Below are 27,607 nucleotides of genomic sequence, written 5' to 3' on the forward strand. Positions count from 1 at the left end.
GGACAGGCAAGAATTAAACTATTTGTAGGATTTATTCACAACTGGAATGTGGAAGACTATTATTCTTTTTCCAATTTCATACTTTGAAGCCAAATAAGCCGCCTTTGCTGATCGAGTTGCTAACTACAATGAGGAAACAGAGTAACTCCCCTATTAAAGGACAAATTTGACTGCGATGTGCCTTTTTCAACCCAATATTTGCATGGAATGGTGCTCATGTTTAGTTGGAATATCTAGCCCAATTTTATAGATTATTTCACTATGTCTAAATTCAAAATTGTTAGGAGGCTGACTCAATGTGCCTAGAAAATGTGGCCCGAGAAACATCTTAGTGGCTCACGTATGTATTGGATCAAAACCTTCATTGTTCCATGTATTTGTAATGCCCAGCATCCTTTCACCAAATTCAGTTAGTTGCCCTGTAATTAAGATTCTGAAAGCATGCTTGGCAAGCCAATATACAAAGCTGACATGAAATTTCAACTTTCTTTCACAATAGAAGCCATCAAAATAAAACATAGGGAGGAATAAAAACATTTTATCTGTGTATTCAGAACCACACACGTTACCTTTACAGTTCAATTTACTATATAGAAATCATTTGGGTTTCATATTCAGTTAAATTCTGAACTGATTACAATATTGTAAATTAAAAAAAGATTGTTACATTAATTCAGTACTTTTTCAGCATACAAATTGAAATACATAAGTTCAAATTCAGATTTATGGCAAACAGTCTTCAAATACAATACAGACATTTCTCAGTCACCATATCATTCACGTGACTCTGCAACTCTGAGCTGCTACACACAGAACAGCTCGCCTGTGAACATGGCGCAACCGACCTGCCACAAAGCTCAAAGTTGTAGTCAAGCCCAAGACTAAAAGTTGTAATAACATCTTTTAAAAGATCTGGCATTTCTGGACCAAAGCACAATATGTAAAGAAGGTTGGGAACAATTCCTCCTTATTACGGTTAAAAAAAGTTGCATGGTAGCTTGGAATTTTGCATAAAACCCCGTATTTCCCAAGGTATAAGATGACAATGGATTGGGGCCCTAAATTTTTTTTATTAGTAGAAACCATAAAATTCAAATGGGCATTAATCAAATCAATAAATATTAAGCACCTACTGGTTTAAGAGATTGAAATTTATTAAGAGATTCATGATCAATTTCTTCCCACCTTGAAATCAAGGTGTAAAAACCAGCTATTAAGTGCATTCCAAACTTCTCTTATGCAGCACAGGTAGAATTTTCTGTCCATTGGCACCAAAGTGAAGTCACATTTCCTCTTGGGAGACAGAAATTCCACGTCTGAACACAGAGTAAGTTGGGAAAATGACCCCTTGTTATTTTGTTACCACTGTGATTCTGAGATCTAGGATTGGTTACCAAACACACTAGCAGTGAGCGAAGCAAACTCCTGGCAACAACTGTCAGGTTAGTGACGCTAATTCCCTTCCCCCCAATCACCATAAAATTTTAGTATGAAAAGAATGAAAAGCAGTAACTAAGCTGAACAAATGGGAAATAAGAAACTAAATGATTTGCTAAGTAACAAAACAAACCCCTAAAGTTTGAAATCACTGCAACTGCGAAATTGAAAATAGGTGTGTTTCAGCCCCTCACAACTCTGAATTTAAATAATATTCGGTGCAAAAGAGCATCAGGTTTCTGGATATAGATGTAGCCCTTCTTAAAGTTTTAGTGTGCTACAGAGTTTTCTGCAATTTCCATTTCCCTCCCTCCAGTTTTATTCAAAGTATTTAATAGAATTGTCCACTTCAGCCAAGAGATTGTGATTCAAAGATTTACTAAGTTACTCTATGCATTCTATCTATACAGAAACACCTATTATTACAATTGGTTTATGCAGGATTAACATTTTTGGTGTTAAAATTGTTAAACATCATGCTTACTGCACATCAACTCTCCATGATGCATCTGAACTTCACAATGAAACATTTTATTTAAATTACTAGTTAAATAACTAAAAAATGTAGAGTCAAACTAAATTTAAGTGGGCTATAAAAGAAAATAACCATCAAAACAGTCCATATACACATCTATTTCAAAACTACCTTTGCTAGCTAGCCCCTTTCCCAAAGTTTTAGCCTGAAAAAACAGTAAAATCTACACAAAATTTTATTGCAATCATACAAGGGTTACATTAGGTCAAATACAACAAATACTATGATGCAATTTTACATTTATTAAACTACAGTTCAAAGCACAAATTTACACATTCTAAATACACTAAACATATCTAATGAAATCACAATGGTCTTTCACTGACATTTGATATATGTGGGTGAAAGACATTAACTTTACAAGACTTTAAACACGAATCCTTAGTATAAAAACTGTGTACTTGTATGTAAACGATTTAATGGGGAACCCAATTAATGGGCTTCCATCTCCACTAAGTCATCCATTTTGTTGCATATTTTATTTTAAACGCTTAAGGGGTAGAACAAACTGGTAAGTTTAAATCTGGATACATCATCTTAAATCTCCCAATTAACCCCCAATGAATTAATAGATGAGAGCTGATTTTGTCTGGTCCCAAATAGCTATTACTAATAGTTTGTTTCAAAGAGAATTAATAGAATAAGATTGTTTGAATTTTTCCACACTGGAATGTAGACCAGACAAGTTTAACCTGCAACTTCAGATCTAAAGAATTGTTAATGCCTGTTTAAGCTTCAGTGGAAAAGCTGTCTTCTTGGCTCAGCTGGATACAAGAAGGCACAAAGAAGAAGTTCTTCATCATTGTGTCTGCAGTAATTCCAGCATCTTGCATCTCATACCTACATAAAAAAAAAAAGATAATTCTGAATTTATGCACCAAGACCTAAGAAACAGACAATAAAATATATTTCAAGAATCCTTAAAACATGAACATTTTGCTATTACTTGTAAGTTATGCATCCATTACAAAATTAAAATTAGCAAACATTTTGTCACCTCAAATATGCAATTTGCTTTAAAATAAAAACACCTTACCAATCACTGAATGACATCATGTAATAAATAGCTGGTCTCTGGAAATCATTAAAAGCAGATGGTTCATGGAAAGAATCTGCTCCCATGTTATCAAAGATAAGCCAATCTCCCACATTCAGCTCAGGCAGAAGGCAGCTTTCCACAATTTGATCAAGCTCATCACAGGATGGACCCCAAAGGCTGCTTGTAAACAGAGGCTCATCGTCCTTGTATTTCTGTAGGAAAGAAAAGGTTTTTGAAAGATTAAGTTTTCACTCATGTAGGCACTGAATTTGAGATAGGTAAGAGCATTTTTCACTATCTCAGATCCAATGTGCCCATGGAAGGGAAGTCTAGAGCCAGGGGAAGTGGTACTCCTCCTTCATGCCATCTAAAGCAAGACTTAGGCCAGAAATAACGCAAGTCCACAAAAAAGGGCAATATTCCCTAGCCTAAAATTTCTCCAAAAATTAGGATGCATCTTAAAAAAGTAACAGCTCAATTTACAAACTGCCAAATGAGCAGATCTGATATTATTCATAACAGAACTTGCCTTGTGAACCTCTGGAATGGTATTTAAGTCCTCCGACAGTTTACTTGCAAAAGAACCATAAACACCATCATTCATATAATACACAAAGGCTGGTTCATCACTTCCGGTTTTTTCTACTGAAATGAAGAAAAATGAAGGCAAATTTATAGTAAAATATCTAATACAGTAGTTATGAAATGCATATCAAATACATCGAAAATTTCTTTGTCTTGTGAACCTCTGGAATGGTATTTATAGTTTTCACATCTTGAAATATTTAACTTAAAAAAAACCACAGATATATACTGACATATCTTAAACAAAACTGCTAGCCTAAAAAACAATGCATTTCACAAAGAAAGATAACCAAAGAACAAAAAAGTGCCCTACATCAATCATTCATAACCATGTAAATGCAAATTAACACTTAAATGAGTTATCACCACCACACAATCAATGAAGGTGGGGAACAACCAGAACCTGCCAGTGGAAGGGTAAAACGGTAACACCACTGTGATATCCAGAAACACACACCTTCTGTGTACTCTAGGCTTAAGCAAGTGAGAGAGAAATAATGGGAGCTAGGTTTCTGTCAGGAAAGGGACTTAAAATAGGGAAAGGGGGAAAACCAAAATGTACCTTGTGGTATATTACACTCACAGCTTTTGATATACAAATGTATTTAAGAAATTAAAAACTTAAAAGTGCCCGGCCGGGCGTGGCTCAGCGGTTGAGCCTCCACCTAGGATCCTGGAGATCGAAGTTCAATTCCCAGTCAGGGCACCTGCCCGGGTTGGGGCTCAATCCCCAGGCGGGGGCGTACAGGAGGCAGCTGATCAATGACTCATCATTGATGTTTCTCTCTCTCTCTCCCTCTCTCTTCCTCTCTCTGAAATCAATAAAGATATATTTTGGGAGGGGGGGGGGCACGACAAAACTTAAAAGTAAAAAAGACACTCTTACTCTTGCTCATTTAGAGGAAAACACAGCATTAGAAATAAGTCTCCTTAATGTCGAACAGTACTTCCTACACATTATTTAAAAAGTGACACTTCTGCTGCCCTAGCCTGTTTGGCTCAGTGGTTGGAGCACTGGCCCAAGGACTGAAGGGTCCCAGGTTCAGTTTCGACCAAGGGCGTGTACCTCGGCTGTAGGCTCAATCCCCAGCCCAGGTCAGGGTGTGTGCGGGAGACAACCAATTGATGTCTCTCTCACACAGATGACTCTCTCTCTTCTACTCTCTCTGAAAAGCAATGGAAAAAATATCCTCAAGTGAGGATTGGGGAAAAAAAGGTGATACTTTCTAGACTGTTTAGTGCTTTTTGGTTGGTTTGTCTAGAGACAGATTAAAAGGACTGTTGGCCTAAGTATGTGGCAGATTCTCTCTGTGACTCGTGTGACAGAAAAACATAACAGAAGTATCAGATGAAAATACTGCTGAACAAAGGAGAATCAACTGCCTGTCTCACATCAGCACCAGAGGACGGGAGTCAGGAGGCCTTATGGTCACTTTGAAAAGCTCCCTGACTGCCTATAGCTGACTGAAGATCACCCACAACTTTATAATCCATAAAATGTCCTGCAGTATAATTACACTTTAGTATGATAAATTCATCTTCAAAATATCTGGAATTATCTACTAACAGAAAAAAACTAAACTTTGTAACTTACCTCCAGAGGAAAATTTATCACTTTCAACAACTTTCTTTGCAATGATATTAACTGCAAGTGTAAATGCAGAAGACACGTAATAGCTTCCAGGTTCTGAAATTATCTTAATGCCAGATCCTTCCGGAAAGTAGACATCCAATAAAGGGCTGATAACATGATTAACCTATGGATTTAAAATCCCACATTACGGTTTCAATACTAGATTGGATTAATTCAAATTACAGACTGTGAAGCTGTTATAGTCAAGCAATTAAGCAGGCTCTTAAGTCAAATTTTATCAGAATGTCAGTAATTAAAAACTGTAACTCTAATGGCAAATACCTACTGGTGATTATTTAGCCATGTTTCTGTCTAGCAACAAGGAAGCAAAATTTCAACTCAGTTTCTAGGTATTAAAGAATGTGGGAAGGAGGGCAGAGCAAGAAGGTAAGGAGTGATGTACACCTGGATAAAACAGCTTAAGCTATCCAAATTGTGAATTAATTTGTGCCATCAAGTAAATAGTTCATAAGAGCACAACTGAATAGAAACTTTTTTGTGATAAAAGTTATTATACTACAGAGTTAATTTTTTTTATTTTTTATTAAACTTACCAAAGTTAGTTAGGTCTTCTTATTGCCTATTTTCTTAGAATCAGATTTTAAACAGATGTTACAGGCTTTTAGTTCCTGCCACTGTAAAAACCCTAGTCTATACATCTATCACTTAAGTAGCAAACAATGAGAGATTATTCCAGTATGTCCGTCCACTAAACAAAGTTTACCTCTTCCAATTGCAATTCAGTTCCTGTGAAGCCTCCACCAATGTCTAAGATGTTCATCGTGAAGCCAAATTCTCCCTAGAGATGAAAAAGGTACTTTAAATGCTTTCCCAAATTGCAACGAATATAGGAACATTTTGTTGTTTTTTTGTTTTTTTTTAAATATATCTTTATTGATTTCAGAGAGAGGAAACGAGAGGGAGAGAGAGAGACAGAAACATCAATGATGAGAGAGTCATCGATCAAGCCCACAACCAGGCATGTGCCCTGACCGGGAATCAAACCCTGATCGCCTGGATCCCAGGTCGACGCTCAACCGCTGAGCCACGCCTGGCCGGGCTATAGGAACATTTTGAAAACCCCCTTCCAGGGAGATAAATATCTGTTCTGACCTTTAATACCTCAAGTTTTTTGGTTCCTAACAGAAGCAGATTAATTCAATGTTATATATGTTGCCTGTACTGTCTTGTAGACAAGTTACTATTTAATCCCTTCACCTAGTTTTAAAATGTGACTGTATGAAACTGTTTAGTGTAAAAAAATAAGGCGTGTGTCGTAAGTAAAATGAGAATACTTCAGAGGTAGAAAAACACTGAATCGTAGTCTAACATCCTGATTTAAATATCAAAATTTAAGGAAAAAACTTACAGCCATGTCAAACACACATCGAGCATCAGATAGAGCATGTACATATACTTGAGATTCTTTGCAAGCACTTGAAACATGAAATCTGAAAGAAATAAAGTAATAAACTTAGAGCAGCAGCATATTTTAGAGGCACTTCCTATAATTCCTTTCAATTCTCATTCACCATATTGACACAAGTATTTACCTTAACCTTACCAAATATTTCAAGTATTAGAAGCAATAGCCTCTTTATTATCAAGTAACAATACTTAACAATGAGTTATCAGTCATGATTCAAGGCTATCAGATTTTGGGGTGGGGGGATGCTTTTTGTATATATGGTAGAGTAACAAGCTCCACCAATAAAATTGTGTCACAAAAACCTTCAATCTGAATGTGTAATTTTATCTGACAAAATAAAAAAAGTGTCTATTGTGAAATACAAATGAACGTTAATTCAGCTATTACTGATATATATACTTGTTAAGATTACTTATTAATATTAAGTGATATAGACTGAGAATACTTAAATTTAATTAAAGTATGATTCTGACCCTGATTGTGGCAGTAATTACACAAATCTGTTAAAATTCACAGTATAAACCCAAAAAAGTAATTTCCCATTTTCCCTGTTAACTTAATAAAATTTAGTTGAATTATGTAAACTCTCAAATATATGTCAATATTGTCACCTAAGATAGTGAAGTGCCCCTGAAGAATTAAAAAAGATGAAAAAGTCTTAAGGATGGGAAGAAAAATTAAAATGACACAAGGTACAAGTTGAATGCCATTTGGCAGCCATTAAAATTCCAGAAAATTCCCTCCATTCAATTTAAAAGATGATTTAAATGAATCATTTAAGTTTTTATTTTTCTATTTATCTCTTAATAGGAGAGGGTAAGACAGAGGCACAAAATAGTATGAAGGGTAAAGCATATTTAGTTTTTCCTAAACTAAGGGGAAGGAAAAGAAATATGTAATTGGAATTTGAATCTGTGAGTTCATACAAATAAAGTCTTAAATAATCTTAAGACAAAGATTATCACCATAAAATGAAGTTTAAACCCAATACTCACTTAACCCCAATAACCTGGACATCAAGTTCCTTAGCACATTCCAAGATATGCCTACAGTTCTTCAGGGTTGTGCCAAACTTCACGTTACCCTCTTCACCTCCAGTGGTATCTTCTGTTGCAATATGTAGTAAGACCCTAAGAGAAGGGAAGATGATTGGGGCAGAGTTGGTTTACATCATCATCAGCACATGTGAAGCCTGAAGATTGTAGGAATTGTTTTCATTATGTTGCCAGTGCTCCCAAATCCAGCGACGGATGAATCAAGTGAACCTAATGAAAAACAATCCTGTACAGAGAAAAAACTAGCAATTAGGGCCTAAAGCATGAAGCTTACAAGGACGGAATTTGGGAAATGCAGGAAGTTAAGACTGTTGAAGCAGCAAGGGTAAGTAGGGCTCTGTAATGAAAGACATTACTTTCAAATGAAGTCCATCAGTCCATAAATCCACCTGGAAAGACTAAATTGAATAGCAATGCCATCATGGTTTTTCAATAAAAGCATTAGGACTTCAAATGTTTCAGATTTCCTAAACTATTCTAGCGATTAACCTTCCACCCACTTATTCTGAACATTCCTATTAATCTCATATCTAACAAAAAAATTGGAAAGCACGGAGTTATTTTATTTGTCTAAAAAGCAGCCTTTTAGACTACTAATTCAAATCTATTTAGTATTTCCCTTCAAACCATGACACGCTAGACAAAATGGTCATGAGATCTTCAAGTAATTACAAAACCACTAAAAACTGCAAATACACAAAGCTGTTTCCCGAAGGAAGTGTTGGTGAATGACTAATGATGAGAGGGCAAGTCTGATAAAAGCAAAATTATTCATATCTATGGGGAGAATCAACTCTAATGTATCATTCACTTTACAATTAAACACAGTAAGCACTCCATCCAAATCAGGGCTTGTCTTCAGAAGATCATGGAACAGGAATTTTTCAGAGAGACAGGTTCCCTAGAATTTTCCAAAAAAGCCCAAACAAAGGTTTTCTGTGTAATCAATCCTATCAGGATACCTTTCTTAGGACACCATTAACTTCACGAAGTATAAATATATAAGGAAAATACAGATGATACACATTTCCAGGACATGTAACATAACTCATTCGAAGTAAGCAAACAATTTTGTGCTAATACAATATACTTTTACTATATTTTGAAGTCCTCTTGACATACCAATTCATGACATTATTTTTGCCTTAAAACTTTTTGCTTTTAAAAAGTAAAATTTTTAATTTAAAAAACAATCTTGGGATGCATACAGGAACAAGTAAAAAAAAAAAATCACACTTCCTCTTCAAATAGAGATGTGGGCTTTAAATCATTCAAATCACTAAGGACAACCATTCAACAACTATGGCCAAGGCCAGATTATATCCTTAGCTAACCAGGAAAAAAAGCAGACCAAAATACATCCTGTTCCCAACATGACACAACAATAAAGGTTAATGTGGCTATAAAAATATAGCTGTGGCCCTAATTTCATTATCCCACTACCCACATCTTCCTCAAGTTAAAGATTATAAACTCATGCCCTAACCGCCCTTATCTCATCCCAACTCCACATGAAGGGTCAGAAGTAGTCAGCCAGTAAAACAATATTAGCCTTTTCCAAATAGAAACTTTAAATGTATTAAAATGATTATAATACGTCACTGCTCTACATTACTGCTTCTTTTTCCCAGGCTAAAGACAAACCCAAACCCTAACAAACAAGTAAGATGATATACCCAGGTACTAAGTTGTACACTTACTTGGCATTTGGGTGATTACGTGCAATTTTCTTCAATTCAGCTTCACTGTCACATGTCATGATGTTCACTCCAACTTTTGCTGCATACTTTATCTGAGACACTTGCTTGCAAGGACTTACGTAAATGATGTTTTCCGGAGCTACACCCAATTCTTGCACTAAAGCCATTTCAGTCTATAAAAATAAATTTTAAAGTGTCATCTAAAAGGCACAATTTCTATCACTTTTCATTCAATCACTACCTTATATTTTTATTTTTTGGTTAAATTCAAGTTACATGAGGTTAAATTAGTATTACATAATGTCACAGTTTATATTCTGGTAATGCTAACTATACTACCCTGTGTTAAAAACTTTTAGAAGGTATAATTACCATCAGAGAAATTTCATAGTTTAGAACATTACTTGTTATTAGAAGTAACTTGGTCTAGAGCTAGGTCTAGCCTAAGAATGTGGAATAAAAAGGTTTTGGTTAAAGATAAAACTTTTAAAAGTCTCATCTCATTAGAACGTTCTTCTCATTGATACTACACTTTAAAAAAATTACCAATTACCATATTAGGCAGCAAATTCAAACAAAGAGTTTAAAAACCCATCCAAAAGTCAAACTCCCTTTAAGTTTTTCTCCAACTGTTGAAGGCAAACCAAAGTTAGAAAGTGTATTTTTAAATGTTGATGTTTAATGACAAAATAATGAAAAAATACTTACTTTACTGGAACAAGCAAATCCAGTTCCAAGAGCTGCCAAAATCTCGAGTACAGCTGGAGTAGAGTTGCACTTTACTGTGTAGAATGGCTTTACCTGAGCCAGTACATTTTGCCACTGACTGTGTTTCTTCACAATCTTTCCAAGATCTCCCACAAAAAATGCATTTTTCCCTGTCTATTATGGTTATGAAAAGAAAAAAAAGAGAATCAGAACTATTGAAAATAGAAGACAATAGGAAAGAACCCGTTTTCCCTCCACAAATGAGCCATATTATCTATTATTTACACACTGTGCTTCAAAGCTTGAGAATAATGAAGCTAGACTGAGCAAACAAAGAAGAATCTAAACACACTTGTTCTTTAAAAAACTTTTTGCTATGCTACATTGTGGCATATAAAATATTCTCTACTTTGATTTAAAAAATATTATAAGGACTTTCTATTTCAGAATTGCTTCAATTTTACTTTTTAGGAGTAGAGGGGAAGGAGATCACCTATTTCCTTCCATGCTATTTAAAATAGGCCTACTTTGCCCAGGCGGCATGGCCCAGCGGTTGAGCATCAAACTACGTATGATCCAGGAGACTGAGGTTTGATTCCCGGTCAGGGCATATGCCCAGGTTTCGGGCTCAATCCCCAGTAGGGGGCATGCAGGAGGCAGTCGGTAGATGTATCTCTTTCATTGGTGTTTCACTGGAGATGTATCTCCCTCCCTCTCCTTTCCTATCTAAAAATAAAAAAATTTTAAAAATTAAAAACCCCAAAAACCTCACAAAGCCAATATTATTGCCTTATATTCTTTAAACATATTTTTGAAAATGTATACTACTGGAATATACTGACCAGGAAATAGACATGACCGGAAATTATGGGCTATGTGTGGCAGATAGGGGACGGTTGTACTGAAATCACCCCATCCTTACAAGATATGCCATTTCTAATGTTCTGAAGAAATTTTTTTACTTCAATGTGAAAAAAAATAAGGCAATTACAGGTACTAGCAAAAAACCCAAGATACTCAGTTGTAAACCACCCTTGAGCCATACAATTAAATAAGGCTGCTAAGAGAGCGTAGGCCTAACTCTCACTAAATGTTACTAAATATGGGATAATTTAGACTATAGTACAAGAATGGATGAAAAAAGCCTGTCAAATGTCATGAGAGAATTAACTGAAGAATGACTTGTTAGTACTGTTCAATCTATTCTATAGCCAAGTGTCACTCCCCTCACCCCAAGAATTTTGATGGCAGCGTAAGACAGAAATAAAGGAACTTTGCTGGGGTGTGGGAAGGTGAGCACATCTATAAAAGTCAAGATAAGAGTTTTTTGGTTTTATTTTTCTCCATTTCCCTACCCCTAGGAGAATAGTTTTTTGTATCCTATTACTGAACACTAGCAACATGAAAACAATTCAACAAATTTGGGGAAAATGGGAAATCAGCTCCAACAATGAAACAAATTATATCAGTAAGGCGATAAACAAAAATAATTCTATCAATAAGTACGAAACAAAAATAAATGATCGTAAGTAGTAGTTAATATGATTCTATAGCTTGACACTTGGGGCACTAGAGTGTAAGCATTCAATATAAATTATCAAATTCTCAGTCAACGTACACAAGCAAGATTATCTGGAATATAAATTAAGATCTAAAGCATACAGTTGAGGAAAAAACCATGGACTGAGGATAGCTCACAACATATTAAAATAAAATATACAAGAGCTAGGTGCTAAAAGGCACAGCAGAGAAAGGTCTATCAGGGAGGTTTTTTTTTAAAAAAAAAATGTGGACTGGAAAGAAAACCTCATCCCTACTCATGGGGAGTGTTAAGGCAACCTAGGAAAAAAAGACAACTTGGAAAAGTTACCATTTGAACAAGGCAGTTTTATTAATTAACATCTTGGAAATAAAGCATTGGTGTTTTAGAATTCAGAAATCTGAGATATGTGAGCTGGCACACTTACCAGGGTATGTTCATTAACATGGTTATCAATAACATCTCCAAGGTTTGTTCCTTCATCCAACAGGCTAACGATGTAGTTTGCATCGTCAATGAATCCTTTCATCTCAGCCGTATTCCACAAAGCCGAAAGTCATAAACCAGGAAAAACAAGAGACGGGCCACCAAGCCTTATGTCTGGGTCCTTAGAATATGCAACAAACTGTCAAAACAGAAGTTATTTCAAAGTCTGTATTATTTCAGTAGTTAACCTTAATGTGTGAGTTGTCAGTGAAAGTGTGGTAAGTGCCTGACTTAATGAGGAATCTGTGTGATCACTCAACACTTTCAGAAAAGCTTGATCACTAATATCCTTTAGTGCCCATTTTAAAGTGTATACTTGACATACCCACTCTGCTTTAGCCATCGTCTTGTTTTGTACTTCTTCCGTAACACAAACAATTTACTCATTTTAAGTAAAGAAAGCTTGTATAGTGAATTAAGTATCTGCAGCCAACAAGTTAAAATACTAAATTTCAATATACTGCCAGCCAGATAACATAGCATGCTACCAGGTAACTCAGATAAATGTCTTCTAAATAAAATTTTAGAGTAGATGAAAGTAAAGTAATGGAAATCAGTGGGAGAAGAGGGTGACTTAAGGAAGTTCTGTAGTTTTGTTACAGACTGACTAGGTCAGGTTAGTAATGCATGCCTCTTACGAGGTGAGTTGATTTGATGAAAACGTTAACTGAACTAGAAGTCAGAAGACCTGGTCCTGGCCATGTCATTTAACAGCTGTGCAATCCTAGGTCAATTTCTCTAAACTTTAATGATCTTTAACTACTTCCTTGAAAGGCTGTGGTTTAAAAAAAAAAATCATATAGGACACAAATAAAAACTTGTTTAAGTGTTGGATCAGAATAGAGCTAAAATTAAGTTGCTAATTGCCAAAAACACAAAAATGCCATCTTAATTCAAAACTAGGTATAAGCTAAGTTCATTGTACATCCTAAACCATGTACTAAGAACTGCTTTTTAGCCCTAGCTGGTTTGGCTCAGACTCATGGACTGAAAGGTCCTGGGTTTACCTCTGGCGAAGAGCACATACCTCAGTTGAGGGCTTGATCCCTGGCCCTGGTCAGGGTGAGTGCAGGAAGCAACCAATTGATTTGTCTCTCACATTGATCTTTCTCTCCCCCCCCCCCCCCGAAAAGCAATGGAAAAAATATCGTCAGGTGAGGATTTAAAAAATAAAATAAAATAAAAAGGTATCAGCCTAAATCTAATCCCTCTCCAATCAAAGACCTTCTTCTCCTACCCCAGACCACCCATTCTCCTTTGGGAAAGCATATACTGACACAAAGGTTTAACTTTTTTGCTGAATTCACTGGTCCTTAGGTTACTTTAGGCAAGGATTTTCTTTTTTAAACATTAAGTTCACAAACAAAAGCAGTACTTTAGGCAATACACTACTCATTGTTTTGTACTGATTTCTGGTTGCCACATTAACAATCGGCATAGACTAGCTCTTGGCAACCTACTTTAAAACTGCACAGCCTTTCCCGTGTCTCTGACTCCTTTTCGTACACTAACCCTGTTCTAAGCTAGTCTTCACCATGGGTGATGGCCCCCGTCCTAGAAGTACACTCCACTTCAATGGGTCCCAAAGTGTCAGCTTTTTGCTTGCACCAAAACAAACTCATCAATAAGCCATAATACTAGTTAAATTTCATGAAACATGAACAATACTTAGTTTAAAATTTTAAAACACAAACAACTTCATCCCAAGAAGTCAATTACATTCAGTTTAGGTCATCAAATCTTTCTGAAATGGTAGAAACTTAAAAAGTTGAGAATATTTTTATTTTACCAAAGGCGTTAATAAGGCATATTCACATGAAATCTAATACTAATGCAGTAAAGTAAAATGGTAGCCTGAACATTCTCTGAAGTTTGTTATACTAGGACTGGTATAAATCTGTGTCTAGAAAATAAAATATTTTAGGCTTGAGGATACATGTTTATTTTAAGCACTGTAACTCCAGCTAGAACATCAATTTTAGGGAGATAGTCAATTATGCACTAAGAGAAACAGAAAACATAAAGGCTCCTCGTTCAACAAGTTTAACACAAAGGTTTAAAGTGTAAAAAGAGTATGAAAGAAACTTCCTGTTAAATTGTACCAAATTTCTAGCAAAAGGGCTTTCATTTATTCTATTAACAATGAAACATAATTTAACCAAGATCTTTAGCCTAATGTTTCAGCTCATGAGACTCCTAAGTATATTCTACTATTTATATGTAGTATTTACTTGGGAACCATGGGTTATCAATTATAGACCACCACAGACAACTGCTACTAAATTCAACAAGTCTAGCTTTTATTTTTATTTTTAAGTTTTATAAAATAAATCTAGCTTTTAAAGTCAGGGCAAGATGAATCTCACTTTCTTACAGCAATAGTGCTTAGAGAAAGGGTAAGTTTCCTCTAACGTCAGGATCCTTAGTACTTACACAAGATCAGGCCCATTCCATCCAATCTTACCTGCTGAGTGCCCACACTCTTCAGAGCTTTTTCTACAGTATGGTCAAGGGATAAGGATCCCCACCCCCCAACTATTTTGTAACTACATAATCTATAGGTTCAACTCTCACTGTCTGCTAATCTAGCTTAAATCTAACAGCAAACATTTCTTTAGTGTGCCAGGCACTGTTCTAAGTACATCATCTATACAGTATCAATTCTCTTAACCCTTAAAACCACGTTGTTATTAACCCCATTTTATGTCTGAAGACACTGAGGCACAGAATTAGGCTAGCTCTAGAGATGCTGATCAAATTATGTTTAAAATAAAAGGAAAAATCTCTTTTCAGCACACAGGACTCCTTTTCTTGGAACTCCAATACAACTATCAGTCTGTTTGTTGCAGCTTTATCATATCCCCATAATCAACCATTTCTCAGACTAAATTCCCAGTTGTTAATAAACTCTTAAGTTTATTCAAATACGATATGAAAACATCCTATTACGCCTACTCATTCATAGCCTTTTAACCTTTCTTCATATAACTATTTTATAGATCTTAACCTTGCTGGCTGTTCCTTATCTTTTGTCTAATTCTCAGGTAAACACCAAAATTATTTTTCCTTTTTTCATCCACCTTATCCAACAGTTTACATGCAATAATGTGTACACAATTTTGACAACTGTGTACACCTGAGTAATCACTACCATAAAGATAAGTTCCCTCATGTCTCTTTAGCAGTAAATCCCCAACTCCACCTCAAGCAACCATTGATCTTCTGTCTAATCTGACTTTTGTAGAAGAGAAGTAATTTTAAACATTAACTGAGGGCACCAAACTGAAACAGCTGACAAATGGTACTACCAATATGAATGAAAGTTATTAGAAAGTATTCCCTGCTCTAAAGTAAAAATACAATGCTTGTAGAGTGGCTAATACCATCATTGAAATGGAACTCTCAATTCAGAGGTAACCATAGCATTAGCTTACCAAACCCTAGCTGAGTCAAAAGAGGACTTTGATGGAAAAATAAAACTCATTTATTGTATTGGCAATACTTGACAAAAGGACTAAGGGACTAACATAATTAAAACACTAAAACAGATGTAGGACATTAATATTATTTGATTTCCTTACTCATACTGAGCATTGCAAAATTGTTGATTAAAACCAATACTAATAAAGCCTATACATAACAGATGGTAAATGTGGAGATAAGCTAGCTCTATCTTGATTTATCTTCCTAGATGCTCCCTGAAGGTTCTGATATTCCTAGCCTAGAGTAGGTGCTCAGAAATGGAACAAAGAACTTCACAACTCTTAAACTTAGCAACGCTGGTGACAGTAATAAATTTCCTTGAAGTGTGTTGAAAAACATGGTCCATCTTTCATTCTTATTAAAAGGAGCCTAATACCTTGATACACAAGTGACCCACATGTAAATGTAAAACTCAACTGTCAGTTACTGTTAAACACTGAAAGCTATGCCCAGGAAAAACTAAATCCACAAAAGAATCCGCAGAACAGAAAAACCTCCAGCAGAGTAGTTTTCAATACATTTTTAGCCAACAATCCCTTTTGTTCAAACAAAATGTCACTAGGAAGCCCCATATTTCTGAAACTGATAAGGATGAAGTATAGCTGGATAAGGGTGGGCTGATCTTGACTCTTTCCTACCTCCAATCTCACTGAGAGCACCCTAAAATGCAGTTCTTAATCATACCTCTCCAAGAGTCTTTGCCTGCAATTTCCTTAACATGTTAAGTAAAAATACTTTAAAGCTCCACTGTTGCACAAAGGAAGATTTATGGTCTTCATTCTGCTTTACTTAAAGCACTAAGTAAAGAAATATTTAGCTAAAATGTTTTCAAGTGGCATTTAAAGTTACTTGGTGATGACATGTTAAACCAAAATCTGAGACATGAGCACATTCTAGGCACCCAAAATGAAAATAAATGTGCACGTGCTAGGGGGTAAGCAGAGTTTATACTGTATGCCAGATCTGCCAAATTAATTCACCTCAATTTTAAGCACCATGGGAATTTCTGCGAAACTTCCCAGTGTTCCAATCCTGGGTAAAATTCCTAATAGGTACTGTACTACTTTTTATGGCTTGTAAATCACAAACAGGACTCATTTACTCGCTCCAATACATTATAGAACATTATATACTATAGTCTGGTGCTGCTAGATACTGAGTTATTTACATTAAAACTGAGAAAACCTACCCTATTAAATCTTACATTCTCTCCAAAATGCTTTAGAGCTTAAAGAGCAAATTTACTTTTACCAGTAGATACTAGGAAGTGTTCTCTTCTCACAAGTCTTTAACCTATTTTCACAACCAAACACCTTATCGCTACAATATATGATGAAAGAAAGCTCATCTTATTTTACACTAATACAACTGGTAATCACAGTACTACTTTCATAAGTAATTTCCTCTTGGACATCAATGCTGGGAAGAAAAAAATGTTTAACATTCCTATACACCTTCACATTGGTGGGTTTTGATAATACATTTTTTATGAAGAGCTGCCAAAGAAAAATCTCCAAAGAACTGCACACTGTTCTCCCTGGAGCCTTTCATGAGGCAGTTGAGTCCTCATGTTCACTGAGAAGGTAGCTCCAAAAGTAATGGCTGCAGCAGCTGGGCACTTGCCTTGTTACACACCTGCTACAAAGGCTTCTACAGTTGATTGTACTTCAGAAGAAACTGATACATCTCTCAAATAATCACAAGATAATGCTGGCAGCAACAGCCCACTTGACACCAGGCTGGATGAATATGAGTCTTGGATTTCTGAAGTGAAGACCTCCCTGGAAGTAGAACAGGGAGAGCTGAAAGGTTGAAGAGTACTGTTTCAGAGACATCTACGCAGGAAACCCAACCTTAATACATCAACCACTTTTCTAAAAAGACTTGTACTCATTACAAATGAGAACTTGAAATACTTGGGAATTTACACTACTACTATTTCTCTGAAGAAGCCTAAGGGCACTTCTACCTTTATTTCTTTATTACATTGGCATTTGATAATTTAGCACTCGGCTCACTTAGACACAACGCTGTCAAAGTCACCTCTGCACTCTACCTCCCAAAGAAAAATGTTACTTACCACACAGAATACCTTTAGAAATAACTGGGTGAAAGAATATTGGAAGAGGCTTCTAAAAGATGACTTTGGCACTATAGATGTGAAGCCGGAAGCAGGTAAACCTGCTAAAAAAAATAGTAGTCCCAGGAAGCTACACACTGGAACTGGTAGGAAAGACATTCCAACAAATTATAAAAATCACAAGACCGCATGAACTTTGGCCATATTGGCCCCAAAATAAGTACCGGACAATAAAAGTACTCAGAAGAATCAGGACAGGGTTGGCTTCAATTGACAGTAAGAGGAAAGCCAGTAATGGCAATAAGCACCCTTAAAGTTATTTTTCAGGTGATGAGGTTGGAAAAAAAATTGAGAAATCATAGAGGAAGAACTTTAAAGGTGACTGCTGAAGAATTATTTTAAAAGACAGACAAGAACAAGAATGCATAGAAGATATCTGAAGGGGAAAAACAAACCCTAAAGGAAATAAGCCTGACAGGCTAACTTTGAAGTACCTGTGTAAAGCTGCCCAATGAAATGCCTCACAATAAATTCTAAAATACATCTTAATGAGAAAATGAAACACGAAGTTTTCATAACAATATGCTTATTGCATGTGGAATTGACAAGATTAGGCTCCCTTAAAAAAGTGTCTTCATTGATGTGAAAACTAAATTTGTTTCTGGAGGGAATATCTGTTTTGCTAATTAAGAGGTGGTAACATTAAAGATAACTACTGTAACATACTACCAACAGGAAATACATAACCATATTCTTTTCAAGCTTTCTAGCTTTCCTGGTGGAGCACAGGGAATAACCCTGTAAACAAATGCACTTACTATTTTGATTACCTTATAGCAGCAATCTCACTGTCACCTCTTCAAGACGAACACTTATTTTTATTATACAAAAAATGTGTGCAATACAAGCATTGCAGTGAACACCAAGTTAAGAAACAGACTGAATACTTTAAAGTCTCCATTACATTTTCCCCAAGTGGCAGTGGTTGCATCTCCCCTAGAATAAATGTCATACTTTTCTAATCATCATTCCCTTGTTATTTAATAGTTTTATTCTTCAATATGCCCCTAAAACATTAGCTTTACTGTTTTAAACTATAAATGGAATCACTATTGTTTCTCTACCATGACCTCTTTTCGGCTCAACTTTATAGTTTTAATTCACCCATGCAGACTGATGTGAATGGAGTCCATTAATTTTCATTGTTGTGTAGTATTCTACTGCACAGACATACCACATTTATCTGAACTGGACCTATAGATTACTACCAATTTTTTGCTACATTATTTATTACTTATGATATAATTTACTATTATTTATGTACCCCCAAGGGTAGTGCTAGTCAAACTGTGGTCTGCAAACTAGCTAAGGCACAAGAACCAAGCATTTTACATGCTGGTACAAGAGTCTATCTTGCTGACTGGCAGTTTAAGTAGCATTGGTCTAGGTGCCAGAGTCTAAGGCCACACATCTGAGAGCAGAATTGCTAGGCTGTTATACTAGGATAGCTGGGCTGGTGTGGATCAGTGGTTGAGAATCAACCCTTGAACATGGAGGTCAAGGTTTGATTCTGGGTCAGGGCACATGCATGGGTTGCGGGCTCCATCCGCAATAGGGGGCGTGCAGGAGGTAGCCAATCGATTCTCTCTCATCAATGATGTTTCTATCTCTCTCCCTCCCTCCTTTCTTCTCTCTAAAATCAATAAAAATACATTTAAGAAAAAAGGAAAGGGAAAGGGAGAAAGGGCAAAAAGTTCGGAGCAGAATATTCCAAAAGAGTTTGCAATCTTGGCCCCTGCTGCACATCAGGAGTTAAGTTACAGATCTCATGATGGCTAGGTATGGTCTGGGCAGGCTAATCCTTGCAACTGTACACTGTACAATTATTTTCTATTTATGCCATAATGTTCTTCACAATATTCACTGGATTAAAGAAAAGAATGTCTAACACTGGAGTAGAGGAAAAAACGGCCTAATCTTTGCTCCAGTTAGCCTCCGATGAGTTGTTCAGGCGTGCATGGACGACCCTGAAATGGAGAGGAAGAACAAAAACGTTTCCCAGGCCTTCCCCGTAAGTGGGAGCACTGCACTTACAACAGCCTACTTAAACTTGTCTTAACAACGGGCCACCTTAGAATGGCACCAACAACTTATCTAGATTTTATAGTTTACAAGGTACGGTTTATACAATATGGCCTTTACTCCTAATTGGAATTAAGCATTTCAAAAAAAAGTTTTTTTTTTCGAGTGGGAAGGGGGCTTTAAACTCAGAAACTGAAATAAGGCCAGGCAAAGAGTGTAATGAACACACAGACTGAGAGTCACTATTAAGTTTCTAGGCTCAACTTCTCCTGTAATAAATGCAAGAACCATTTTATCCCCTTTAAAAACTATCTATACTGCTTTCTTTTTGGCCCTCTCAGAATATTCTAAATTGGCCAAAAGAAAGAATACCATGTCCTTCAAACACTATTTTATCCATTAACATGCTACTATTCACACTGTGCTTGTACAGGACAGGTTTTTGCTACTTTTACACAGCAATGAAGCACCAATACTGTGTACTTTATGCATGCCAAGGGAATACACATACTTTAGAAAAACTGGTCCCTAATTTTAATGACAGTTTTGTTCAGTTTTTTGATCAAAGAGCACCAACAACCATCAATGAATGCACCGTTGAATTTGCTTGCATCATAGAATCTTTAAATTACATAACTAAAATTTCTTCTCCATAATGAGTCGAAATTTTGCCTTTTCTACAAACAGTAAAACATGAGAAAATAGTACTAGTAAACTTGTAAAGAACATTTTATTCCCCTAGTTAAAATAATACCAATTAAGGTTGGGCAGGTCCTATTAAGGCATATGTAAATAAGAGTATGGATTTTTAAAATGCTGATGTTCGTATGAAAGTTCTACATGAACATACACATAAAGAGTCAACTAATAACAATCAGGTAAAAAAATTTAAGCAAATTTTAAGAGTCCAGTTGAACAAATCAATTAATTGTACCCCTTTTCCATACTTAGACACATAACATATAAGGTATATGCTAACGATTAATTCAATCTGACTTCATCACCAACTAATAGAAGCAGTTGGTTAGAAGGGAATTTAGTTTTCTGGAATAGAGTCTTTAAAATTTTTCCATTTGGCTAATTTATTAATTATAATCAGAGTTACAAAGCAACTTGAAAATCTAGCCCACTGGAAAAAACCACTCCAGCATAAACCCCTAAGGAATTTTTTAAAAAGGCATGAAAAAAACTTTCCACAATTACAGACCCTTCATTAATCTGAGATAGTACTGGCGTTAAAGTATTTGTCATCATATTTTTATTATAGTGGTCATATATTATATATATACTCTAAAGAAAAGTGTTGAACGAAAAAACTTTATTATGTAAGCAACTTTGAAAGTTTCCAAATACTTAAGGAAATGAACTATCTCAAAATTCAGATGGTTATCTGATTTTAAAACCTAATTCTGAAGCCAAGCCCTAGTTCTTAGATCACCTGCACAGAAATCCTAATGGGAGTATTGGAGTATTACATGGTTCAAATAGAGTTTATAGTTTAGTTACACAATCTGCAGTGCTATGTGCCAAGTATTTTCCATAAAGGCCAGTGTGTTAAGTGCCTTTAATGACTTCTAGTTTTTCAAGCAATATCACTGACCCACAAAAAATTAATCTCAGGATTTCAAAATGTCCAGTATAACAAAATGCTGTAAGATATCTGAGGACATTTCTGGAACACAAAAATTTCTCTTGCCAGTTTTACTAATTCTAGTCAAGATACCTTTGGAGCCAGGTATCTTTCTGAATTTAAAATTTCTCAGATTTTAGAACAGTAGTATAGTACATGTACTTCATATATCATGTAACACTCTCCAGGTTATCAGTCAACACCCTGTAATCACAGTATTTCTGTCGCAAAATTTAGGAATATTAGCATTATGGGGTAAAAAGACAAAAATGGCCTCAGATCAGCTCAGATTCAGGCCAAGTTTTTGTTCCCAAATCAGTTTAGGTATATCGAGGAAGCTATAAAATATTTTTTTCCTTAACTTTCAGGTTTTGAAATTATATGAATAAGGTACTGTAGACCACTGCTTTACAGCACAGCGTCAAGCATTGAAGTTTCATTTAACATAACATATATTGTACCTGGGCATAAAAAATAAAGAGTCAGACACTCTGGTTGTCAGAATCTACAGAATAAATATCTTTATTAATTCTATCTGTGCCCATCCATCCACAAGCCCCCCCAAAAGAGAGGGAAACTATGACTTTCCAAGTTCTACAACATTGTTAAATTCCTTATTTCTGTTCTAAGTGATGCTGATGCTCCTGTTCCAAAGACCACATACTCAAAAAGAAATCATTTTATCATTTCAGGACTAAAGAAGCTTTATATAAAAATCATAGCTATAAAATAAGCAATTTGCTCAAATTCACACAGCTAGGAGAAAGCTAGGAAACCAGTATGGGAAACCCTCAAGTCAGGGTTCTAAGTCAGTAAACTTTTAAGAACTCTATTAAACTGTTTCCCTCTCTCTTTAATCTTTAAAAAACTCATCTTAAATTGTAATTTGAGGTTAATATCAAATGTGTTGAAAAGGTCTGCTTTAACATACTCTAATTTGACAGAGCAAATACTTTTGATAGAATCTGTTTAACAAGACAGACTAAAGAAACACTAACTTGATACCCTAAGCTTTCCTAAAAATTTCAAGTGTCTTCTCCAAGTTTCTGGCCAACTTAAAAACATGCAAACCTCAATACCAAAACCCAAATCTCAATAGCAAGAAATTGATAAATAATAGTTTTTTAAAGGAACCACTTAAGTACAGCAGCCCAAATTTAAATTCAAACAATAATTTACTGTGGAAATTACATTTTCAGAGATTTAATTCAAAAGTCAAATCCATACATAGAAAATCAAGTATAGTCAAAACAAAACTATCCCTGAAAAATCTGTTCAGAAGGTGTACATATATGATCTCCCAGTAAGTCCTCTAAAAACAACCAGTTTTTCCCCACCAGCTGAGTATTATTTAAAGTTATTTTATGAAAAAGAATATAAACTCTAGACATAAAACTTTGTGTCTGGCAAGATGCTCGTAACTAGAAAAATAAGAACTAAGATTCACCCCTCATATCCCATGCTCTGGGATATAGGTGTAATGAATGGAATGGACAGCACTATCTTTTGCTCTATTGAATGTTGTGATAAACTACTGCCAAAATCTTAAACCTCTCCAATTTATATTAAAACCTGGACTAATAAGATTTCCTAAAATGTACAATAACACATATCATGTATTCAAAATAAATGTGAAGTGATCCAGTCATTGGTAAATAATGCATATAACTGAATCAGTATACCTCTAATGTCAAGCCTGTTTTAGAATTTTTAAAGAGTTTTAAGGGTCACTTGGCAAATACAATTGCAAGTTTGAAAAAGACTGAGAAACAAGAACTATCCTTTACTCCAACTTTACAAGATCCCTGCACAGATGGGAAAATACTTACATGGACAAGTTAGGAGATGGAACCCCCCTATCATCAGCTAGGTTCCCAAGGTGGCTCAGCGTTGAAGTCGAACTGCTCTCTATACAGCACTTCTCCTAGGCCTTCTGGGTAGTTGTATACTTGGTCAGAAAGTTCGCCCTAAAGGAAATAAAAATAGTAGCATATAATCATTCTATGCTTAAAAAAGGTTGTGTTTCATGCGCAAGTTAAATTACATCATTAAGGGGAGAAATAAGTTTTAGTTTTAATAGAATGTTTCATTAATGTAACATTACACAAAATGTTTTCAAAGGGTTTACCACAGTATGAAGTACTTTGTTTTTTTTAACCTAGTAAGCATTTCCAAGCTGCTATAGTACAAAATTCACATAACTTGATGTCCTGGTCATCTTACCAAGTAGCATTACCTACCTACTCAGTTTCTGGCCTTCATCTAATTTCATTTTTGCTTTTATTTGTCCTCCAAAACCAAAATATCTAAGTTGCCTAAAGTTTAAAAATGTTCCATACCCTCACTAACCTGATATGTATGCAAGACTTACTATGTATAATGTTGTAACATAACCTGTAGTCTGGAACTACCTACATTTCTTTTACTCTCCAGATTCCAAGTTCTTCTTTGCTTTAAGTATAAAATCCTATTATATACCAAAAAGATAAGAAGATTTTGACTTAGCTAATACATTATATATACACATATATATATGAAATAACTTTTTAGAACTGCATTATAGACTGGGCAAGTGACCTCTAAAGGTTTACCTCCTCACACCTAACCGGCCCAGACTTAAGTCATTCTACTATACTAGGAACATATGAATGCTAATGTGCTTGACACACTACAAAAATGCTAAATAACTTTTAGGAATGGTTATTATTTACTATGGTTTGATAACAGACTTATATCATCTCTAAGGTATTAACTGCTATACCTATACATACTTCCATTCGTAATTCAGTGGTTGCTACTTCAAATATAACCTGACTGCACTTGCTAGAAAAGGGATATGAAAGAAACCAGAAAAATGATGAAACTTGAAATCATAAGGGCAAGAATGTGAGACTCTTCAGAAGCACTCTAGGTATATCTAAAGCGTATCTCATCTCAACCAGGATGGTGACCTTTGGAGAAGGTAAAAAAAAAAAAAAAAGTTCTTTCTATTTACTAGGGTTTGCTCATACTCTCAATGATACTAATGGATGACAAAGCAAGATACCAGCAGGTCAGTGATTATAACCTTACATTAGACTCCAAATCAAAAGTTCTGATTCTTCCCACACCACGATAATTTAAAAAATAAACTAAAAGACTCATGCTGGAGACAGTTTATTCTCAATTATCCCAAGGAATAGGATAATTAGCCTGAGACTTTTTCATTTTCTTCCTGCTATATCCTCAGATATCTTGCTGCTAATGCAATCCAAGAGCAATGATGTGAAATGTTAAGGATGTTAAACTTCAGACGTTCAAGAATGTTCTTCAGCATGATCTCTAAAACATTTCCACTTAACTAAAATATACAAGTAGGAAATGAAGACCCTAAAATTTGAAGGGCACATCTTAATAGAAATCATAAAAGGGGCATACAGGGTAAGAGGGCCTAAAATACAGGATAAATAGAATTTTATTTGTACAGTTAAGATAGGCCATGAGAGGTTAAATAAAAATGTGGAGAAAAGGAGTCATAGGAAGATAAATTATCATTTAGAATGGTGTGTGTAAATCAGTTGGATCATGTATAACACTGCATTCCAGTTCCTTAACAACTGTTTGAAGAGACTGTCTTCACCTTGGTGAAGAGCACAGGGAAAACTGGACTTGACCAAGTCAGCAGTAGGCCAGTAAGATAGAAAAAAACCCTTCTTCCATCACTTTGACAGAAACCACCCACAAAAACCTAGTCTGGCCAAATTACCAGTATTTCTCTGAACTCCCACTGCCTTTACCAATGACTTTTATTGAAGTTGCTCTGTGGCCTTCTTTTCAAAAACCCCCAACCCCAGTCTAATCATGAGAAAATACCAGATAAACCCAAAATGGAAGATGCTCTACTAGATATCTGGCCAATACTTCTCTAAACTGTCAAGGACATGAAAAACAAAAAAATACTAATTGTCACAGATCAGAGACGTCTGGGGAAACCATGACAGCTTAATGCAGCTTGGTACCTTCGACTGGATCCTGAACAGAGAGGACATTAAAAACTAGCAAAAGCCAAATAATGTCTGCAGGATAGTTAATAGTACTGTATCAAAGTCAGTTTCTTAGTTTTGACAAATGTATCATGGTAACGTAAGATGTTGATTAGGTAAACTGGGCGAGAAATATGCAGCACTACCTCCTGCACTATCTTTGCAATTTTTTCTGTAAATCTAAAATTATCCCAAAGTAAAATTTATTTTAAAAAATCAGGGAAAGTATACTACCGAGCAACAAAAGGGAAAGACCTACTGATACATGCACCATGGATGAGCATCAAACATATGCTGAGTTGAAGTGTTCAGCCAACTTCAACTTACTTTGAAATACATGAAAAAATATGGACTAATGAATGAATAGTAAGGATGGCAAATAAAGCAAAATAGGATTCTAGGTGAGGGTACAACTCTTTCCCCTCCTCTGGATGTTTGAAAATTTACAAGTCAAACCTGGATGGCAAGAGGGAAGGTGCTGATTACCTGATTATTTCACCTACCATACCACCAGCAGTCCTTAGGAGTATCTATCCTACAAACGTGAACTCCTCAGGGCTCACCTGTCTTCATGACCAGCATCTGCACTCTTACATTCGTAAAAGGCATTCAAGGACTATTAGGGTCCTGCCCGGACATCATTAGCCGTGTTTCAAATGCCGGGCTCGTCCGCATCAACCTTTCCTGACCACGCAGTAATTCTCTCTTTCTTCAGTGCCCTAAGGTTTCCACCCAAGCTGGGAGCTCAACAGCGGAAACCAGACAGGACACAAAAATACCATAACGTATCTAAGACGCCACCACGAAACCCAGTTAAAACTGCTGAAACATCATGGGGCTGTAAGCCGCGCACCGGCCCTTTCAGGTCTCTGAACCAGCAGCTTAGCATCAGAGACCTACGCTCAGGACACACACCGGGTAAGGGTTAAAACACGTCACCACCATTAACTGCTGGCAGTGGAACTAGGGCTTGATAAGCCACCCGAGCCTACCGTTCTCGCTCCCTAGCCGGGAGTGGCGGCGTGGACGGGAATACGAAGCCACGGTGACTAATCTCCGGCTCAGGAGGTGGCCGGGGTGAGTGAAGGCGACTCGGCCCAATCAAGAGCGCCGCAGGGGGCGGGGCAGCCGACCCGAGGCTTCCAGAAGGGGCCAAAGGCCTCTTACTCGCTACCTGACACCGGGGCTTCCCCGCCGCCGGGCCCCGCGTGGCGTCAACTTTCCTCCACCAGAGGGAGGCCGCACTCCCAGCGCCCGTCCTCCTCCGGCAGCTGTCACAGGAGGCCGGCGCCGGGCCCGCCCCGCTCCATTCATAACCTACGGCCCCGGCCATGGCAGGCCGTCCGCCGCCCGCCCGCCGCCCTAAGGAGAAGGCGCGGCGCCGCTCGGGGTCTGGGCTCCGGGACCGAGGCCCCTCGGCGCCGCGGCTCGGCCCCCTCCCCGGAAACAGCAATGCACCACGGGAGAGGGGTGGGGGCCTCACGCCGCCGGAGGCGACGCCGACCCCCGGCCGCGAGACCCCCGCGCACCCCCGCGCGCACACGCCCCCTCGCTCCCACGGCGGCGGCGGACTCCGCCGAGCGTCCCGCTACCGCCTGAGGGCCCTGAGGCGCGCCCGCCGCCGCCGCGGAGGCACCGACAGCCGCCACACACACCGCCGTCCGCCATGTTCGAGGCGGCCGGCCCGGGGCGCCGCGGGGACGCCGGCCGGGCGGCGGGGCCCAGCCCGGAGCCACTCGGCCGCCCCCCGAGCCCCGCTCCACGCCCCGGCCCCGGCCCCGCCCGCACCCCTCGGACTGGTACTCACGTGAGATAACGGCCCAAAGAGTCGGGTAAAGCGTCTTCTCTTTTTCGGCGGAATTTTTAAAGAGGGATGTGGTTACCTTGAGCAGAAATACCCAAGGCGGCCTGGGCCATAAGCTGCGGGGACGACGTAGGAGGAAAAGCGCGGCACCGACACCAGCTGTGCAGCAGTGGCGGCGGCGGCCGAAGGAGAAAAAGAGACCAGCAGCGCGGGTACAGGAAGAAAGGCGAGGGCTGGGTGGGGAGAGGGTTCGGTCTCGCCACGCCACGGAGGAGGAGAGCGAGAAAGGATGAGAAAAGGCAGAGAAGACGGAAAAAAAAGGAAACCCTGCAGCGGAACGAAGAGCCAGCGAGTGTGGG

At 37.3% G+C, this 27,607-nt stretch overlaps 1 protein-coding gene across 3 annotated transcripts; it reads right to left on the reverse strand.

The window, feature by feature from the left end:
• Nucleotides 1–518: 518 nt before the first annotated feature.
• On the reverse strand, nucleotides 519–27,607 carry AZIN1 (antizyme inhibitor 1). Of its 3 annotated transcripts, XM_081116246.1 has the most exons (13): nucleotides 27,252–27,604; nucleotides 23,252–23,389; nucleotides 17,266–17,411; nucleotides 12,089–12,286; nucleotides 10,122–10,295; nucleotides 9,414–9,586; nucleotides 7,654–7,788; nucleotides 6,599–6,680; nucleotides 5,954–6,028; nucleotides 5,191–5,353; nucleotides 3,541–3,656; nucleotides 3,009–3,223; nucleotides 519–2,812 (listed from the first exon to the last, which is right to left on the reverse strand). In XM_081116246.1, the coding sequence occupies exons 4-13, from the start codon at nucleotides 12,188–12,190 to the stop codon at nucleotides 2,701–2,703; spliced, it is 1,347 nt and encodes a 448-aa protein (XP_080972372.1). In that variant the 5' UTR covers nucleotides 12,191–12,286; nucleotides 17,266–17,411; nucleotides 23,252–23,389; nucleotides 27,252–27,604; the 3' UTR covers nucleotides 519–2,700. The 3 variants fall into 3 exon arrangements, with proteins under 3 accessions (XP_080972372.1, XP_080972371.1, XP_080972373.1); XM_081116245.1 differs by lacking the exon at nucleotides 17,266–17,411 and having other exon boundaries at nucleotides 27,252–27,607; XM_081116247.1 differs by lacking the exon at nucleotides 17,266–17,411 and having other exon boundaries at nucleotides 3,541–3,653; nucleotides 27,252–27,605.

This window comes from Miniopterus schreibersii (assembly GCF_964146895.1).
Source record: "Miniopterus schreibersii genome assembly, chromosome: 17".
Classification (NCBI taxonomy): domain Eukaryota; kingdom Metazoa; phylum Chordata; class Mammalia; order Chiroptera; family Miniopteridae; genus Miniopterus; species Miniopterus schreibersii.

Coding starts and splice junctions, on each gene's coding strand:
- AZIN1 (XM_081116245.1), bottom strand. CDS start 12,190: ATGAAAGGATTCATTGACGATGCAAACTACATCGTTAGCCTGTTGGAT. Junction 7,789..9,413: donor CGTAATCACCCAAATGCCAA/GTAAGTGTACAA, acceptor CCCTTCTCTTAG/GGTCTTACTACATATTGCAA. Junction 3,224..3,540: donor CCATTCCAGAGGTTCACAAG/GCAAGTTCTGTT, acceptor TCTTTCCTACAG/AAATACAAGGACGATGAGCC.